The following is a 21721-nucleotide window of genomic DNA, read 5'->3' on the forward strand; positions in this document are numbered from 1 at the left end:
AAATGCATAAACGTATATTATTATTAAGAAATATCCAAAAGGACGGTTTTCATATTATTTCAAATAATTATAATATCATAATTATTTGAGAGATAACGACAACCAAATTTAGGATATTTATATATTGGGCTACTAATAATAAAATAACTATATTATTTATTAATAATAAATAATTGATACATTTTATTGTCCATATATGTATATACATTATTTAATAATATTATTTTCTCCTTTGAATATATAAGAATATACAATTGTATATATTTTTGTCAAAATCAAGCAAAATATATCCAATAAATTATTATATATATATAAACATGTATATATATTTATATGTGTCTATCTACATTTATACATTAATATATACAAATTCTTGTATTGTTTAGATATTTTGAAAATACATAAAAAAAATTAAAAATATATATAATACAAATAAAAGTTATATAACCCATAAATATTTTATATTTTTTATGTATATGTAGATATTCATATATATGTATTTATATTTATTTTTAGTATCATTTTATATATTTATTGTTGTATGCAGTTAAATTAATTAATATATATATTTTAGTGCCAAAACATTTATCGTGTTTACTATATGTATAACGTAATAAAATAAAACAAATAAAGATCATAAAGCAAAACATTGAAAATAATATAACTATTGTAAATTATTAAACTATATTCAACCATTATATACACATATTCTAATTTCAACGAGTTAGTTTTTACATAACCCTAAAATAGTAAAGAAAACATAAAATTTATAAAAAACATACAATATAGAATATTATATAAATATAGTAAACACACTATAAGGGGAGAATATAGAAAAAGATCAAACAATAATAGTAATAACAAATCTGAAGTATTAAAAATAAAACAAACATAAACAAAACTAATATTATAAAGAGAAGAAAGGAAAAAATACCAAGTAGTGATATTGATTTAGGAGCCCTTGTTATAAAAAAAAATGATCTCTGATATTCAAAACTTCTCAAATGATGGATCAAAAAAGAATGAACTTCTTTTATTATTAACGATAAATAATAATAAAGAACAATTGAATGTAGACATGCATAATCCAAAGGAAAAAGACAGACACAATTGTAACTTAAATACGATACAGGGAAATACAAGTGTCACTGACAACAATAGTAATATCAATGATGAAACAATTTATGAAAGTAGTGTGTCTAATGTAAAAAATGTAGGACAAAATATTATCCACCGTATTGTTATAGATGAAAAGGAAGACATTAAAACAAATTACAAACAACATGAAACATATGATGTGAAATGTTCTGGAAGTACAAAAGGGTATTTACAAAAGAGTAATTTTATTACTTTGTGCAACGATGAAGATCTAAAATACGAACAAAATGATGGCTATATCAATATAAACAATAAAATTTCTGATAATAAAAGAAATAACATTAATTATAGCAGTAATGATAGTACAAGCGATAGTAGCCATAATAATAGTATGTTTTATGAAGATTTATCAACCTCATCAAATAGCCAAATGTCAGTTTTGAACTTAAATGATTCGGAAAATTGTCAATTGATGGATATTAATTCGACGGAAGTTATTCAAAATTTAAAAAATAGCATAGATATCAATTTAAAGACTTTTAATAATAATAATATTTATGAAAATGACATGAATGCAAATATGCAAGATGACCAATTGTCTATCGATGATAGTCCAAATAAAAATTGTAACATATATAATAAAGATTGTATTGTCATAAATTATATAAGAGATAGTGGTAATTACACTGATCAAAATGAAATTGCCCAAAATAGCGATGGAGACAAAGAAAGGGAAATATATCATAATATTGGTGACAATAAGAAATATACGAGGAGTTATGCAAACAGAAATAATATGGTTGATGATGAAAGAGACATAAATGTTGATAGTAGGTATAATAAAATAATAAAGAAACAAACAGATAATATATCCATTAAAAACTGTGTAAAAATTAATAAATCAGAAAATGGGCAAGCTGGAATTAAAAATATTGATACAAATCAGGGAAAATGTAGTGTGGAAATAGCTGATGATATAATTAAACATCATAATAATACAATTAAAAATAAAAAGGGAATTAAAAATATAAAAAATAAACTTGTAAATAAAAGGAAATTAACAATGGAAAAAATTATAAAAGAAATACACAAATGGGAAAAAGTTAATTATACATATGATAGATTAAAAAAATGGAATATATCTGAAAAAAATAGGTGCATTAATATTTATGGGAATCGTGTGCACATTATTAGATATTTGAAAAATAAATATAATAATATGAACAACTATATTATTTTAAACAACTCTACACACAACATAGGAAGTCATACTGTTCTTAAACAAGATAGCGAAAAAATCGAAAATTCAATAGAAGGTAAAGTTGGAAAATCTGAACATGATTATAAGCAGTGTAGTGATAATAATAAAGAAAAATGTATTGGTGAGCATAAAAATAACGGTGTTAAAAGTGGAATTAATAATTCGAGTTATATTAAAAAATATATAGCATTAAAAAGAATTAAGGAACACTTTATGAGTTGTAAAACAAAGTGCAATAATGCAAATGAAAATAATAAAAATAGAAATATAAAAAACAACAATATACACAAGAAAAAAGATAAAGAACATAAGAATAAGACGAATAAAAATATCTTATACACACTTTTTGAAAATAAAAATGATGGATATAGAAATATTGTAACAACTCAAAAAATAGGCCAAGAAGAAAATAAAAGGAATAAACAAAATACATTAATAAAAACTGAACATATTGGATTAATAACAAACCAATTAAATAATTCAAGTAAAAAAGATGAAGAACCAAATAATGATAAAAATATAAATATTACACAAGAAAATAAAAAGAACCATATTAATGTGGATGCAACAACTAAGTATAATTATCCATTAAACATAAGTAACTGTAATAATTATGACTTAAAAGGAAGTAATGAAGATAGCGAGCAAAATATAAATAATAACAATATTTTGAAATGCACAGTAAGCGATAATATAGATAGTAAAAGCATAAATATATTAACAAATAAATCCATAAACAACAAAAATGATAGTACATATTTAAATGAAAATAAAAATGAATTAAATATGTTTCAAATAACAGACGAACACTCAAATAATGCAAAAGTAAATCAAACTAATATAATTCAAGATAGACATATTAAATGTAAGGAAGGAAATATCGATGAAAATTTATATAGTTCTAAAAATGGCTTTAATATGAATCTAAATATTTTAAATGAAAATACAAAAAATGGTGTTATAGAAAATAATACTAAAATTTCAAGTAATCAAAATAATGATCAAACATCTAACAAAATTAATAATGAAAACTTTAAAGATGTATATCAATCAGATATTAATATAAACACTGATGATTCATTAATATATGCAAATGAAATAAATATGAAAAGTTTACATAATAATAATAATCGAATTGAAGAAAGTAGCTTACCAAGAAATACAAATATGTTAAACTATATTATAAGTATATTAGGGAATGGTAATCATGAAATTTGTAATACATTAATAAATGGCAATAACTATAAGAAAAATGGCTCTTATGAAATTACAATTGGTAATAATAAATCAGGAAGTGGTGTGTCTAAAAATAATGAATATTCAGATAATGTACATACCAATTTACCTTTATTCGGCGGTATAAAAAGTTATGTCACATATCCTTACAACAGCCAAATATTAAAAACAAACCAAATGATGATACATAATGAATACTCTCTAAATACTACCACAAAAAACATGAACAACAATATGATTATATTATACAATAACAAAAGTAACGACAATAAATGTAGTAACATTAGTATGAGTTTGAATAGTTATTATAGCCGTATAAATAAATATCATGAAAATATTACGAACTATTGTAATAATAATAATTATAGCATATTTCCAAATTTACTAACAAATTTTTATAATAATTTTTATCAAGTTCGTCCAATTATTACATCAAATAGTGATAATTATGAATACATGGAAAATAATTATAAAAATAATATATATAATAGAAAATATAATACAAATTATGAAAACATTAATGAATTAGATAGTTTAAATTTAATTAATTCATCGAATTTATTAAATATAGAAATTAATGATAATTGTAAAATAAGCTATATTAATGACAAAAATTATAATTATTTGAACCCGTCATATATAAATCAATTCGATACAGAATTATATCATGGAAATATTTTAGATGCCATAAATAAAGAGACAAATATAGATGTAATTAACGAAAAGGTTTCAAAAAATGAATTAGAAAATGAAAGAAAAATTGAAAACGAAAACAATGATATAATAAGAAATAATGATAAAGAAAATAATGAAAATAATTATAAAAATTGTAAAAATGATTCTCTAAAAGAAAATAATAATATTGATAAAATTGATCAAAACATTAGCATCAATCACCCATGTAACGAAAATAGTGCAATAAGTATTAAACACAATTTAAATGATGAAAGAACAAAAAATGGAAATATTGAAGGAAATATAAAAAGTGTAGAAAATTATAACAAAGAATTAATAAAATCAAATAAAATTGATAATAATGAGCATGAATGTGTATATGCTAATAATAGCACATCTAATGGGTTCAATAGAAGTGAGGAAAATGAAATATGCCAAAATTCACAAAAGGAGGAACAAGAAAGTCATAATATTTTAGAATCACACATTAATAATTTTGAAGAAAATAAAAATGGAAACAATTGTATTAACAATTATGATGAAATGTTAAAAGGCAATAATGCAAATAATAATATTATTGATGATAGAAATATAAGAGACATAAATAAAGAAAACGATAATAGCAACAATTTTAATGATTCTGAAAATTCTAACAATATAAATAATAATATATATGAAAATAGAAATCCTAAAAATATTATTTCTACACATCAAAATCATGGAAACTTAAATGGACATAACAATTATTCATTTCCATATATGAATCAAGAAATTACTAATATAAATAATATTAATTTTGAAAATAATGATATAACTTTAAATACAAATTTGTTAGATAATTCACATAATATTGCTTATGATAATAATATTCAAAAGGATACTCAAAATAATATATGCTACCCGCTTCTAAATAATACTCTTGTTAATTATAATGGTAATGGCCATTATTACAATCCTCAATTATTATTCGGAAAATATGGAACTGATTTTGAAAATATGAATAAAAATTATCAAATAAATAATGGATATATAAATCATTATCACCAAATGGAAAACGGTGAAATTGTGAATGTTGGATTGGATAACAGTTGTAGCAACTATTGTAATAATGAATCTAATGAAAATTCAAATAATCATTCAAGTACTTATTGTGATGGATATTGTAATGGGGAATATGAAAATTGCAATAATTCTGGTATGGTTGGTGTTTTGGAAAATAACCAAAATAATAATTTAAATAGTTCTGAAAATATTCAAAATGTTAATATAAATTTTAATGGATTCAACATGCCATTTAATAATGTATATATGGAAAATGCACAAAATAACTTAAATTATTTTAATAATAGTAATAATTGTAATTTTTATGAATTAAACTCAAATTTTCAAAACATGTCTGATGATAATAATAATAATAATATAAACATTGATATGTATAATAATTGTAACACTGGAAAAATTGAAAATTTTAACAATTATGAAAATAGCACTTCCTATATATATACAAATACAAATACGAATTCCGCTCCCGTAGACACAAATAATGATAATTATGAAAATTTTTTATGGAATATTTCTAAAGTATGTAATAATATGGGGAATGTGTACTATGCCTTCATTAGTAATGCTAATCAAGTTGTCCAAGGGATGAATAATCATTTAGAAAATGGTTTAGAAAAAATGAACAATTTTAGGAATGGTTATGCTTGCTTGGAAAATATTAATAATGAAGAAGGAATTTTTAAAAATAAAGAAAATGGTGAACATTTCGAAAATAGAAATAAATGTCAGGATGAAAATAATGAATCCATTTCAACTGTAATACATAATGATGATCATGTTAATTCTAGTAATGAAGGATTTGGTAGTGAAAATGGAAATGCATATCATAATAATGTAAAAGACAATATTATGATTAATAATAATCCACCATTAGAAGCTAACAAAAATAATATTACTGATGTTATAAATGAAAACAAAAATTATGGTTGCAGTTGGAATAAATTTGATTACCCAATTAAGGCAGAAATTGATGAAACACATTTGATCAACATTTATAATAATTTATATGAAAATCAACAAATTAATATGATTGAAGATTCCAATATGGTTAAGAATCTATATCCCAATGATACTATTTATGCATATTTAAATACACAAAATTATTTAGATACATTAAATAATTTTAATAACCCTATGGAATCGTGTTATTTAAATAACAAGTTCAGTAATATAAATTATGAAAATAATTATTGTGTTGAAGCCATTTCTGACAAAACAAATAATAATAACAAGGAATGTATCAACACAAACATGCTTAACGATCAGATGGGTCAAAATAATAATAATTCCAATCATATGCCAAAACATGGGGTATTCAATAGTAGCAACGGTGAACATTTTGGTTCATCCTTTGAGCCATATTCTAATAAATTTTCTAAAGCAAAGTATGAAGTAAATTACTATCAAAGTAGTAGTTATACCCATAACATTAGTAACAGTAATAATGTTCCTCATAATTATGATATTCGTGTTAACGGACAAAGAAAAATTACTAAAAACACCAAAACTATAACCCGAACAAAAATGCAAAAAACAAATTGTAAGATTGTAAGTCCTGTGAATAAAAGTAAAAGAAATCAAAATAAAAAGAACTTAGGAAAATCCAATAAAATTACACCCATAAAACATTCACGTTTTAATATGAATGGTTGCAAAAAAGAGAAAAGTGGATCTGAAGAAAAGGAAAATAATTGTTTAAATTGGAACGACAGCAACCAAACTGGTACCAATTGCAGAATAATGACGACTAGGAATCAAATAAGAAATGGTAATTCCAACACAGTTAATATTAATCGAGAAGAACATGACGATGAAAATAATAGCGTAATTAATGTGCTAAATAATAAAAGAGGAAGAAGACAAAAAATTGTGAAAAGAGAAAATAGGGATAAAAAAGGGAAAAAATGTAAAAAAGAAAAAAACAAAAATGGTGTCAAAGACGGAGAAATAAAATTAACATATAAAGAGCGTCGCTATAACAAGAAACAAGAATTGAAGAGGAAAAAATATGAAACACAAAAATCATTACTATCAAATTTAGATGATCATATAAAAGAAATGGTCGATGAAATTGTTAAAACTTCTTTTTTACTACCAGAAAAAGGATTGAAAGGAAGATATGCATTAGATTACAATCATCCTATTCATAGTGTTTGGAAAGATTCAACAAGAGGACATTGTTCATGGAGATGCAGGTGGTGGGAAAATGGAAGAAGATTAAGTAAAAATTTTAATGTAAAAAGATTTGGTAATGAATGTGCTTTACGATTAGCCGTTGCAATGAAATTACATAAAAGTACTCCTAAAGAACAAGAACATTTATTAAAGCAACAACGAGAGTTTCTAAAATTATGTTACAAAAATAGATGGATAAATACTGATGATAAACGTGATGAAAACTGTATGGATAATAAAAATGAAGTTGAAACTAATTCCGAAAATACCACCAATAACAATATTGATAATAAATCCAATGATGCAGACACAAATAGCAACGTTGACGAAAGTAGCGATCAATATAATAAGAACAGTGAGCTAAGTGACAATTGTAGTAGCGAATAATAATCACCAATTATTATTGTATATAATAACAAATGGTAACTTTATAGTACCATTAAACAAAATTTTCTCTAAATACTATTCCTAACAAAATAGTATGTAACTATTTTATTGTCCCAAATGTCCTATTTAATTCTATTGTCAGTAAAATTATTATAAATTGTAAAATGAACAATATACATGTTTTTAAATTGGCAAAAATATTTACAACAATTATATACTTTTTTAGACAATCCATTGAGATTTTAATTTATAAAATCAAAACATAGGAATATATATAACATGTACCTTTAATTAAGAATATGTTTTATTTTCCGCTTCTTTGGCCTTATATCAGAATAAAAAATAGTATATATTACCATTATTTTACATAATTAGTGCTATCATTTAATACCGCTTAAACGCATTAATTTTACAAATATGAGCAGTTTGTAGAATTAATGTGATCGTTTCTTTTGCTAAAGAAACATTTACATAGAATGTTTTTTTGATCATTTCCATATTTAACTATTTTTAATAGCATGGTTAACACCTTTAAAGAAATTATAAATTAAAAACGTGTGTCAACCATAATGTTATTTACTTAATTACTATTTTAATTTATAACCATCATTATACATATATAATATAAAACTTATGAAATAAATATTAATATTTACTTAAAAAAAAATAATGATTATAATATATCATATAATTAGTTTGATATGTATATAAAATTTATGGAAAATTCGTGTGTGTAAAAATTCACCTATATATAAAGTAATAAGAATAAAAGTGCCTTGTAAAATAAAAAAAAATATAATTTACGTTTTTTTCCTGAACGTTAAGGAGAAAAAAAGTAATTTACTAATAATATATAGTGTGTATATTATTTATTGTAAAATATCGGTGTTTAAAAAGCTACCTATATATATAATGTTAAGCAATCTTAAAACAATTTAGAAATTATTAACATTTTTACACATATTGTGACGTTTTTTTAATGTATATATTCCATTTTACCTGAATAAGTAAGGCATAAATTGGTTAACGGAATTCTTGTGTATGTACAAAAATTATTACACTTATTTCCGTTTTTTAGTTTCAATATTGTCTATGTAACATCACCTACCATAAAAATTGGAACGTTATAGGAATTCTATATTTGGAAACTCCTTTGTTTATAAAATTGTTCTTATTAGCATTTAAGTGTTAGAATGGTTTCCTTTGTTTTCGTTGAATTTTCAATTTAAATTTTAATCTATACATAGCTATTTTTTTTCTATGACGGCTTAAATCTTATATATAATAGTTTTATTTTATTTTTTTTGGGGAAAAGGATAAATTAAATTTTACATTAATGTGTATATGCAATAAAGTGCACCACAAAAAACTTACACACACACACACAAAAAAAAAAATAGGAAATCTTATATAGCTAATACTATTTTATTTTATATGTTTTTTTTTTAAATATATATTTATTTCTTAAGGTATTGCAAATTTCATCAATTTCGACTTAAACCATACTTATTTATTTACTATTATTTTTTTTTTTACACTTTTATTATTTAAAAGTTATTGTAAATTAATTTTCTCTGTTTATTAATTTTTTTCGTTTTTCTTTTTAGTCCTAAATGTGCTAATTAAATTGTGTTTAATTTCCATAAAGAGAATTTATTTCGTTGTATTATAATTCTTTAAATTTGATGGAAAATTTGTTAATTGTTTAATAGTTTGTAATTATTAAATATATTTTGTTGTGTTTTTTTCTTTACTGAGAAAAAGTTAAACTAGAAAATTAAAAAATATTAAACAAGTTTATTTTATCATGCCAAAAAATGTATACATAAATATACATGTTTATTAATGAGGCAAATTTAAGTGTTTACAAAAATTAAAGCAATATATATTATATATATGGAATGTTAAGGGAAAAATTATATATTATATTTCCTGCATATCGCACATTCCATATATTTCTGTCTATACATATTTTGCACATCTTCGTTAATTAGTACATTTTTCGCATTTCTCAATTTTTATACGGTTTATTTTTTTTTGAATAAACTTTCATTATTATTACTGGGGTAATAAGACATTATATCAATTTGCTTATTAATTTAATTATTAATTTACTTACAATAAAAAAATTATAAAATGGGAAGCAGATGCTCAAAAAATAAAGCAAAGGCCCCCAAACGTAGGGACATGAATGAATTCACCGAAAAGGAAAATATTGAATCTGAACAAAATGAACAAACCCCACAAGCTATAGATATGGATGTTCCTGAAGAACAAATTGAAAACGAATATACTAGTGAACATGCTAACGATGACAATATAGAATTGGATATGAATGATAGTAAATCTTTTGATAGAAATTTAGATGATTTAGACAAATCAAATTCTGATATATATTCAGAATCTCATAAATATGAAAATGATAGTGATAAATTGGAAACAGGATCACAAATAACCTTATCTACTGATGCTACTGGAATTGTTCAACAAATAACCAAATTAACTGAACCTGCTCATGAAGAAAGTATATATAATACATATAAGTCTTCCACTCCATGTGATATGGATAAAATGGATGAGACTGCCAAGGTATTTTCAAGACGATGTGGATGTGACCTTGGAGATCGTCATGACGAAAATGCTTGCAAAATATGTAGAAAGATTGATTTATCCGATACTCCATTATTGGCTTAATATCTGTACCTTTGTATATATTTGTAAGGAGTTTCACTTTGGCATAAACATTTAACTTTATTCTAATAAATGTTCTTTTTTTTTTTTTTTTTTTTAAAGATTTATAAAAAAGTTAAAATAACTTCTGTTTTCGTTACATTATATTATACAATCATATATATATATAATTTTATTTGCATGTCTTTAATTGTTTTCATTACTCACACACATTTATTAATTCAATGTGAAATAATATTTACATTTTTGTAATAAATTCTTTTTGCATTGTCCTGTTATCTTTATGCATAATAAGAATAAATAGTAATAAAAAACTACGTGCTTATTTTATACTTAATTAGATATTTATTTGGGTTAGAAAAAAATATGTATTATAATAAAAATATATTTTATTCCCATTTTAACATAATATAAATTATTACATACTATAATTAAAATTAAAGATAGTCACAATATGATGGAACCAATGGGGGCATATTTTTGGTTATTTTTATGTGTTTATTTAGAATGTTCTCTGACACATTTTGTGTTAGTGAGAAATATTTGGTCATATGGTTAAATGAGGTATATATAATGTGAACATTTTAATAATTTTACTTTTTGTGCGCAAAAACAATTTTAATGATTTGTAGACAAATACAACTAGTTTAAAGAAATGATACTGTTTATGCATAACTTTTATTACAATTACATCCAAAATATATTAAACACATGTAATAACATAGACATACAAATAGATGAATCCCATTTTAATATGGACTATTTAAAATATGATCACCAAAATGAGATAAAATAAGAAATGTCTGTGTGTATAATATGTATGCATATATGAACATGATTTAATTTATTTTTTTTTTAAAAAAATTAATGGGGAATATATATATTTTTTTCGAAATATTAAATGCTACTATTAACGGTTATTTTTTTGGATTTATAATGATTTATCATTATTTTATTTAATTCAGACAATCCAAAGTTTTCTATTTGTTTGTTATGCTTTTCTTTATCCAATCCATAATAATTAGCTATAGTTGAGAACTGAAAAAATGAATAAATAAAGAATAGTTTGTATTTCTATATATACACCAATATGCTCTTAGTATATCCATTTCTTTTATCTCATATTGTTTTGTTTGTTATATATGTAATTTTATATTTTTCGTTTCTATACATTAAAATGTGAATCCTTGTTACTTCGTAATTTTTCCATCAGAAGATCCGTCTATAAAAAAGATGAAGAGAATACTTTTTTTCAACATGTTATGAGCTAATAAAATTTATTGGTTCTTTTCTAACCATGTGTAGAATATGGATAGGATTGCAAAAGTACGAATGCGTTTTGTAATCAACAATAGCAATTTTATTGCATTGGTTTTTGAAGGAATTGTCTTGATATTTTTCCTTGGTATCCTATATAAGAGGAAAATAATTTACACTCATTATTACCAATGTAATTATAAAATTTGCTACTCGGTGTGTATTATCTTAAAATTGTTTAAAATTTTGAATAACCTCATAAATTTCATAAAGGTCATCTAATGATACATGACTTAGTAAAAAGTTGTTGTCTTTTATTTCTTTTAATATTGCATAATCATTATTAGAATCTTTCATTTTAATCAAATAATTTTTTATCTTATCGTCACATTTAATTAAATCTCTGTTGACACTTGTATCTTTTTCTTCATAATGCTCTACTTGGTTTATTTTTTGAGCTGTTTATAAATAAAACATTTTTTACACATGAATATATGAATTTACTTTTTTTTTATATCTAACTATGTAAATAATATGTGGTATATATCATATAATAAGTTCGGTTTTAGATTTTTAATTTATTCATATTAGTATGGTATTAAAAAATATAAAAGACATATCTACCATTTTATTGAGTAGGTTGATAAGTATATAGACTAACCTGCTATTTCAACTTTTACAAATTCATTATGTAATGTTGCTTCGACATTTTTACATATTAAATTAACTCTTGATATATCATTATTCTGTATTTTTTTTTTAATATAAAGAAATAGTTTGTATATGATATTTTTATTTTGGTAATAATTTCACATAAATAATTGTAAGTATATATTTTCTAATCTGTTAACCTACCAATTCTATTTCTTCCTTTTCCATGGATTTTATTTGCTTACACACATTTTCAATTTCTAATATTAACTATTTAACCAGATTATAGATAATATATAAAGTTATAGTTTATTGATGAAGAAAGAAAAAAAAAATATAAAGGATAATAAAAATTAATTTGAATGAAGAAATTATTTTTATTCTTTATATAACAGATAAATATACACCTTTTATGAAGTTATTACTTCTTTTTCATTTTTTTGTAACTCCTTTTCAGTTGTTTTCAATTCCTCAATTTGGATGTGAATTAGGCGATTCTTAGATTCCATATCCCCTATTTGATTTAATAATTTTTGTACCCCATCATCCATTTTAAAAAAAAAGTGAATAAATTGAAACTAATTTTGATCTTTATATATAAGTATCACTAGACAATTATTTATGTTAGACAAAGTATACATATAATTTTTTATGTGGTGCACATTTATATGTATATATAAAAAATTGGAAATAAAAATTTTATGAAAACTTTTTTATATTCAGCCAAAAAAATATATATGCTTATATAGATATATTACATAATCATATGTTTATTCTTTCTCCTTGTCCCCCATTTTTAGAGATACTAAATGTTAGTAGTTATTACTCATTTGCGATAGATAAAACATCCTATTAATTTTTCCAAACATTGGTGTATATACACCCCATATTTAAGATATACATAAGTGATTATATATATAATGACAACACAACTGTTTTATTATTACATTATTTTATAATTTTTTTTAGCTCTATTAGAAAAAAGGATGTGTACATACTATCATGTTTTTATGCAGTATATGAAAAAAATTACAACATCAATATAGGTTGTTATTTATTTGAGGGTTTCTTTAAAATAATAGTGTCACTAAATAAAATGTTTTTTTTGCATGTAGGAGAATATATAAAATACACAAATTTTCTTGCACCGTTGTATTTTGTGTAAATTATATTTTCTCTATACATACAGGCTTTAAATGGGTAGAGCATAAAAATATAGGGGATGGCTTAATTTTAAAAAATATCCGATGCTTTATTGCCATTTCATAAAAAACAAAGAATTATACATATTTATTCATTTATTTATATTTTGTATTTATCCATTTTTAATAATATTTACTTTGTTTTATTTTTAATTTTATTTATGTATTTACTTATTTTTTTTGATTTCCACCTTGTAAATTTTTCGTAGTGGGGAGATTTTTTTAAAAAATGTTTACAATTTTTTTGATAAGGATTGAAAAAAATCTAGCGATGTTTTGAAAAAACTATGAGTATTTTTTTTTTATAAATTTAATGTTCAATGTATCTTATAATTAAGAGAAATATAAAATGCTGTACATTTTTAAAAGACAAAAGATTTGAAGAAATAAACAGGAATATATATTCCCATTTTGCTAAACCCAAAGTAGAATTTTCAAGTATTAACAACAATATAAATACTTCTACACAACTAATAGTAAAATGTATTAATGAAACATATAAATCGAAAAATTTTAATAAAATAAAATGGAAATGTTTAAGCAATGATATAATACAAAATATAAATAAATTTAGTGTGAAAGAGATATTGAATATAATTAACATTTTGAGTCGTTTATATTTGGGAAGAAATATTTTAATTAATATTAAACCTTTAATAATAGAAAAATTAGATAATATAAATAGTAATGGAATAAGTAAAATCATTATTGCATATTTAAAAGCAAATATTGATGATAATATTTTTTATAATAAATTATGTTTAAAATTACAAAAAGACATAAAGGATATACCTATATCTTCCTTAATTAGTTTAGTATATAATATTAATTTTTATTCAAATATAAGAAATATTCATATATATAATATAGAGAAAGAAATATTAAATCATGTTATTCACTATTTAGAAATAAACCACGCATTTGATCAAATAGAAAATGAATCTACCCTCAATAATAATGCTGATATTGTGATGGATAGCCAACATGTGTGTGCTAATATGGGGAATATTATAAATGGACAAGAGGGTAGTGAAATTGAAAAAAAAAATACAGAACAAAACATAAGGTTTATGGATATAAAAAATTATAATTTTATATTATTTTTATATTCGATTACCAATTATATGTTTAATATACATTTAGAAGATGAACAAATTTTAACAGTGAATAGCAAATTTTCAAACTATTTAAAAATGTGCTATCATACATTAAATAGCTTGATAAATAAAAATGAGTTTGAAAATTTCATAAAAGAAGAATTAAAACCATTTTATTTATTTTTATTATATAAAGCAATGGTAAATACAATATATATTTATGAAGATAAATATATAAATGAAATATTATTTAATCATATTAAAAACAAAATAACTAATTTTATATTATACTTAAAAAAAAATATTTCAAAATTAAAAGGAAAAACTAATGAAATAGTGAAATATATAAATATATTACAACAAAACTTAACAAAATATTCGAAAAATAAAAAGGCTTTTCAAAACTATTTTGATAATAATGTTATATTAATTAAATCTCTCTTATTATTACTCCAGCAAAATAATCAAAATGACATAAAAAAGTATGTAACATAAATCAGGAAGCAAAATAAAAACCAAAAGCTTCATCAAATATATATATATATACCTATATATGTGTCTTTTTTCTCAAGCAATTTGTGATTATATCGGTTACATACTTTCTCTACAATATTATACTTTATTTCTTTCATTTCCTTTTTTTATAAATTTATATGTGCTTATATACATATAATCTTGATGATTTTTTAATGGATATATATATTATATTGATTTTTTTTAGATACTATCCATGGCACAGGGAACAAATAGAATTGGTACAACAAGCCTTACGGTCAATTGAAAGGGAGCAATAATAAATAGTAGAAAATGTATTTATATGCATATACATGGTCTTGATTTTTTTTGTGTGTGCGAATTTTTAAATGAATTATAACGCAAATCTTGAATATAAATACCCCCAAAAAAATTGAATAAAAAAAATTTCAATAGGAAAATAACTATTCGTCAAGATTATTATTATGAACTAAATCGAGAAAGTCCTGAGATTGTTCAAAAAAAGGGAAATAAAAAAAAATATTTTTATTGACATATGGATGAAAATTCGCAAAAGAAATTATGTTAATTGCGTTATTTATGTTATAACAATATTTCTACATATATATATATTTTTTTTTTGTGAATATTTTCTTTGACACATTGATAATTTTGCAAAAATTGACATTTATTTATCATTAATTTTGTTACATATTTTGTTACATATATGCTTTATGAATTGCTTACAAAGTTGTATTCGTCATCACCAAAATCATCAAACTCCGATAGAGCGGGCTCGTTTATTTCAGTCTCTGTTTCGAGTATTGAATTGTTGAAAAATTCTAAATCATTTACATTTGCAACATTGAAAAGATGGATATTTTTATTCTCCTTTACTATTCCTTTAAAATTTGGTGGATTAATACTATGTATGCCTAAATATAATTAAAATTAATATTAAAAAAATGTATTTTTTGTTCTTTTTCCTTCTTATATATGGATATATATACATGGCATTTTATAAAACTCCGTATAATTTATCCAAACATATAAGCATAGACAAATCAATGTATAAAATTATTCGGTGAAATAAAACATATTTTTTGTTGTTTTTTTTTACTTTTGTTGCATAAATTTCTATAATTTGTAACATCAAATATGCTAGATATCTGAAAATTGCAAAATAAAATACTGACATAATGTTCAAGGAAAATATATATAGTACACACCATATATATGGAAAATATTGGTTTGTAAATTTTCAGTTTTATGTATTTTAATTTGTATTCTATATCATATACCTTTTTTAAAACATAACACACCAAATTTAGATAGTTCGAAAAAAATAAAAATGTATCAAACATAAAATTTCCTAAATATCTTCCATATGTGAAATATAATATCTTTGTTGCTAAGGTCACCATTTTAACTTGATTGAACTTTATTTAAACTTTTCCTTTTCCCCTTATAATTATATATATGCATAATATTAAAAAAAAAATTAAGTTGTACTTTGTACAAAACTATTTTATCTTTTTTATGACAATCAATCAAGTATTTATTTATATATATTAATAATAAATAAATTTTCATATGAAAAAAAATATAAAAAAAAATTATCAAGTAAGAATTATTGAAATATACGTATTGTTAGCATATTAATGTTTAAAAAGGAGGGTTGAAAAGTTGTATAAGTTGTAAAAAGATAAGACATATACGTATATATATGGACGAAATATTATGCGTATTTTATATATATATATCTTTGAACATGTTTTAATATAAATATTTTGCTACACATTAGGGGATGTACCTTATGCATTTTTATATTAGTATACGGTTGCATTGGTTTACTATTTCATTTTTTTTACTATATTGCATATTCATTTTTTATCGACGTTTTGATAGTTACAAAGCAAAAATATAAAATTCATTTACAACCTTATAATTTTTATTTGTTTCTTTTACCTATTTTCTCAATTTTTAAATTATAAAATTTGCACACCCATTAAATTGTGAAATGTCTCTGTATGCTAAAATTGTTTTTTTTTTTTCACTTTACTTAATTTGTGTGTATTAATAAACAATTTGGAAAATTTTGATATAAAAAAATAGGGAAAGACAATTATAATCCTTTCATGCAAATAAATAAAATACACACATATACATAGCAATTTTATGTATGCATAAATTTTTGGAAAAAAATAATATCTATATATTTTCCTTTTCATCATTTCTTTGAACCTTTTAAAATATAATTTTGTTATTTTCAATATAGGTTATACTTACTATATTCGCATTAGATTATATTTTCTCATTTTTATGATTAGAATAATACTATTTATAAATGTTGTATATAAAAGGAGAGGCGAAATATTTGTTGTAAGACATTGCTATGTGCATGCATTACCAAGTAACAAAATTTAAAAAATAATAAAAATAAAAGTTTTAACATAAAACAGAGTAAGATAGAGAAACAAAGATGAATTACTAAACATATATATAATGTATATATATTTTAAATACCACATATTATAATAGAAAAACTTGTCATTATATTTTCTTGCTAAAAAATAAATATATATAATGCTTGCTTATATATTTCTCTTATTTGCTGAACATAATATATATATATGCATTCCACGGGCATAGTACTTAGGTGTATAGTTAAAAAAATTAATGAAAAAATACTAATTTACTAAGAAAAAGGATGATATATACAAGTGAATATGCACATATATTCTGCATATATGTGTATGGACATAAATATGTATCGAAATTTTGTTTATACACTATAGTAAAGATTTATGAAAGGCCAGGAAACATCATCCTCGGCACATTTGCTATTTCATTATGTTGATTATTTTGATTGTTTGTATTTTTGGTGGGTATAAGGGAAAGACCCATCTTGATAATTTCGGTAAGGAAACATATAAACATATAAATTTCCATACGAATTTTTTTCGTGTTTATAATTTTGTGGGGTATCCAAAATGAGAAGTTAATTTACTTCAATGCATGATGAATCTATTCCTAATTCTTTTAAAACTTGTTTATAATTTTCAACATTTCTGATTAAAATTTTTTCTATTGGGCCTAACAATCTTTTAAATCCTTTTCTCTCTAAATACACTACTTGACATGTACTTTCTGCTTTTATAGTAGCAGCTCTTGGTTGATTTCTTAAAAGAGCTAACTCACCAAAATAATCACCTTTTGTATATGTTTTAATAACTTGACCACTTTTTAGGGCAGTAGCTTTTCCATCAATCAAAATATAAAATGTATCTCCATGCTCCCCTTCATATATTATAATATCACCAGTATTAAATGTTTTTGATTTTAAACAATCAGCAACTTTAGATCTTTCATATGGATCCATATCCTTTAATACTGTTACTTGTTTCAATATATCTTCGTACATTTTTCTTTTTTTTGCTATATTATCTTTTATTATATATGTAAATGATTCTCTATCTAATGCCCATAAATGACATTTAGTTAAAGCTTTAGCTGTTGCTGCTCTTTTTGAATTATATAATAAAGCTAGTTCTCCAAATACATCTTTTGATTTTAATGTTGTTAATACTTCTTTTTTATTATTTTTTGTTTTATATATTTCAATTTCTCCTTCATCTATTACATATAATAAGTCTCCTTCATCTCCTTCATTTATTATATGATCACCTTCTTTTACATGGGCATCAAAAAATGCATTGATAATTGTTTCCATTTCTAAATGGTTTAAATGATTAAATAAAAATGACTCATTTAATGCTTCACGAATTTTTTTCTTTTCTTTATCATCTTTTTTATGAACTTTAGCTATAAAATTTTCTTTCTTTTTATTCCATTCTCCATATGCCTCAGCACTAACTGACATTCTCTTTGATTGCCTCATTTCAATACTTTCAATGTCTATGGGGCTTGAATCCATATCTTTTTTGTTTATATCACTAAGGCAATCTGTTTCGTCACCATCACTTGAATATTCGTCGACTAACATGAATCAAAAAATGAAAAAAATGTATATATGCATGCATATGTTTATACAAATGGGGAACGACAAAAAGCATGAATGTACATGATTTATTTAAAAATATTTACTAATTAAATCATTTTTATTTATTAGGGAAATACCTTTATTAGCATTTGAGGATACGCCATTATTTATCGTATCATCTCCATCTTCTCTTTTATTTAATAAGGGATCTGCATTATTATGGTTTTTACTATTGCTTTTAATTTTTTTTGAATATTCTTGAAATTGTGTTTGCATATCACTGTCTTCCATTTTTAGATTTTTATCTTCTGATTCTCCTTTCCCTTCTCGCCTTTAATGAAAAATAAAAAACATACCAATGTTATTTTTTTAATCACTATTATATAAGCATACAAATATACATATATATATGCCTGAATATTTAGTAAAAACTAAAGATAAATTAAAAGAGTATAGAATTTCAAATTAATACAAATATTATTTGTTATATTTTATTCTTATGCTTAATGTAAACATTTATTTAATTTATATTATTATTACGGTAATAGCTAAAGCTACTTTTCTCGCCACCTAATTTTTTTATTATTATTTATTTATTGCTAATATGATTATTTCTTTTTTTTATTGTTAATATGGTTATTTCTTTATTTATGTATTTTAATATGATTATTTCTTTACTTTTTATTGTCAATATTATTATTATAATTGTTTAAGGTTCTAAAGCAATATTTTAAAAAATTAAAATCGAATAATCTGGTTATTGATATGGTATTATTTTTAGAAAATTTATTTTCACTTTATCTCATTATTTTACTTATGCCAAGAATAAAGTTGGTTTATTTTTTTTTATAGTCATTTTTCATTATATATGTAAAAAAATATATTCGATAATATATTTTTTGTAAATCTTACCATGTGCACACATTGCCCATTTTTTATTTTTCAAAAATATGGGGAGAATATTTTAAGAATATGATAAAGCTGTATATTTATTTTGTATAACTTGGCTAAAATTGTGTTTTACTCATAACTATTTAATTCAGATTGTTTGGAAAGTTGCATAAAAATTTATATTAAATGGATATGTATATACATGCGCACCTAGTATTGTATATTTTGTTTTTGGTTATTCCTTTTATTTGCTTATTTCACTTTTTCGTTTGGTCTCATTCACTTTTGAAGAAATAAAAGGTTTGATTAAATGGCAAATTAAAAAAGTGGAATATTTGCCATGTGTGTATATATTGCATATAAATTAATACAAAACAATCGAAAGAATGTAAAATATTAAGAAAATAAAAAATATATATATTATATGGGTAAACTGTGTAAAGTTAATTGTTTACAAAAAGTTAAAAAAGTGAAAAAAAGAATAAATAAATAAATATATTTATTTGAATAAATTTTTTAAGGCATAGACAGAAAGGGACAAAATAATAAAATAAATAAATAAATGTTTGTAGAAATAATTATTTCTATATAGTCCTAGTAAATTAACTTATGCAAGTGCAATCACATATAATATTTTGCTAAGCTTATCTTTAAAGGCTAAAATATGTAATACAAGACATGTGGCTTTTTTCAAAAAATAATGGTCATTATATATATCATTAATTTTTTTTTATTTCCCCATTTTTATATTTTAATATATTGCTGCATGATATGTTATATAACATTATAAAAAAAAAATAATAATTGGTAAGTTATATGGCTTAATAATGCAGCTAATATTTATTAGTGAGGAATATATAATTCTACGTTTTATATTATCAAACAGTTTTTTAAATATTCGATTAAAAATGTATACAAATTATGAGAATATGTATTACTCCCACATATGAGACAATTATTATTTAGGGCTTAAAAAATATAAAAATAAATACAAGCACACATATTGCATACACATTTTATTTTTTAAAAGTCATTATGCTTAAGCATATTAATGCTGTATTAAATGTTTTGAACTATAGACATATGGAAATAATTAATCTTTTTCACTTTTACTTTTTATTACAAATTTATTATTACCTTATAAACATTATATATACGAAAAAACAATAATTAATATTTTAACATGGCTAACCAATAAGTGAAAATAAAAAGAAAATAAACCATATGAAATGGCATGTGTGTTAGTTAGGGAAAATGTTATACCTTTTCTGTTTTTAAAGAATATTAAAAAGACTAGTGAAACGATAGTATTAACTTGTGAATGTTCTAGATCTTTTCAATTTTTTTTATTGCTACAACTACCTAAAATAATATTATGTTTTATTTAAATTATACAATATGTAGCTTATATATTATTTGGAAAATTATATAAAGCTACTCTAGTAAGTTTGTATATACGTTATTTAATTTGAAAATAATACTACATAAAAAAAGAAAAAGAATTTATGAACTATTATGTGAGACAACCCATTTATTCATATTATATAATTATTCTTGTTTT

The 21721-nt window shown here is 22.2% G+C and overlaps 6 protein-coding genes across 6 annotated transcripts; 3 read left to right on the top strand and 3 right to left on the bottom strand.

Annotated features, from left to right (window-relative positions):
* Positions 1 to 976: 976 nt before the first annotated feature.
* PVVCY_1403960 (transcription factor with AP2 domain(s), putative) lies at positions 977 to 7894 on the top strand (the record flags this gene model as incomplete). Its single annotated transcript, XM_008624635.2, has 1 exon — positions 977 to 7894. One exon carries the CDS (start codon positions 977 to 979, stop codon positions 7892 to 7894), a length of 6918 nt encoding a protein of 2305 aa, XP_008622857.1.
* Positions 7895 to 10030: 2136 nt separating this feature from the next.
* On the top strand, positions 10031 to 10588 carry PVVCY_1403970 (glideosome-associated protein 45, putative; the record flags this gene model as incomplete). The annotated part of the gene is made up of 1 exon (XM_008624634.1): positions 10031 to 10588. One exon carries the CDS (start codon positions 10031 to 10033, stop codon positions 10586 to 10588), a length of 558 nt encoding a protein of 185 aa, XP_008622856.1.
* Positions 10589 to 11482: 894 nt separating this feature from the next.
* Positions 11483 to 13044, bottom strand: PVVCY_1403980 (conserved Plasmodium protein, unknown function; the record flags this gene model as incomplete). Its single annotated transcript, XM_008624633.1, has 7 exons — positions 11483 to 11623; positions 11757 to 11807; positions 11882 to 11995; positions 12098 to 12300; positions 12504 to 12588; positions 12698 to 12763; positions 12919 to 13044. 7 exons carry the CDS (start codon positions 13042 to 13044, stop codon positions 11483 to 11485), a joined length of 786 nt encoding a protein of 261 aa, XP_008622855.1.
* Positions 13045 to 14015: 971 nt separating this feature from the next.
* On the top strand, positions 14016 to 15586 carry PVVCY_1403990 (conserved Plasmodium protein, unknown function; the record flags this gene model as incomplete). Its single annotated transcript, XM_008624632.2, has 2 exons — positions 14016 to 15274; positions 15514 to 15586. 2 exons carry the CDS (start codon positions 14016 to 14018, stop codon positions 15584 to 15586), a joined length of 1332 nt encoding a protein of 443 aa, XP_008622854.2.
* Positions 15587 to 15730: 144 nt separating this feature from the next.
* Positions 15731 to 16690, bottom strand: PVVCY_1404000 (conserved Plasmodium protein, unknown function; the record flags this gene model as incomplete). Its single annotated transcript, XM_008624631.1, has 4 exons — positions 15731 to 15772; positions 16014 to 16201; positions 16387 to 16435; positions 16568 to 16690. 4 exons carry the CDS (start codon positions 16688 to 16690, stop codon positions 15731 to 15733), a joined length of 402 nt encoding a protein of 133 aa, XP_008622853.1.
* A 1577-nt stretch (positions 16691 to 18267) lies between these two features.
* Positions 18268 to 19560, bottom strand: PVVCY_1404010 (CAMP-dependent protein kinase regulatory subunit, putative; the record flags this gene model as incomplete). The annotated part of the gene is made up of 2 exons (XM_037634884.1): positions 18268 to 19265; positions 19407 to 19560. 2 exons carry the CDS (start codon positions 19558 to 19560, stop codon positions 18268 to 18270), a joined length of 1152 nt encoding a protein of 383 aa, XP_037490925.1.
* Positions 19561 to 21721: the final 2161 nt, after the last annotated feature.

Source organism: Plasmodium vinckei (genome assembly GCF_900681995.1).
Source record: "Plasmodium vinckei vinckei genome assembly, chromosome: PVVCY_14".
NCBI lineage: Eukaryota > Apicomplexa > Aconoidasida > Haemosporida > Plasmodiidae > Plasmodium > Plasmodium vinckei.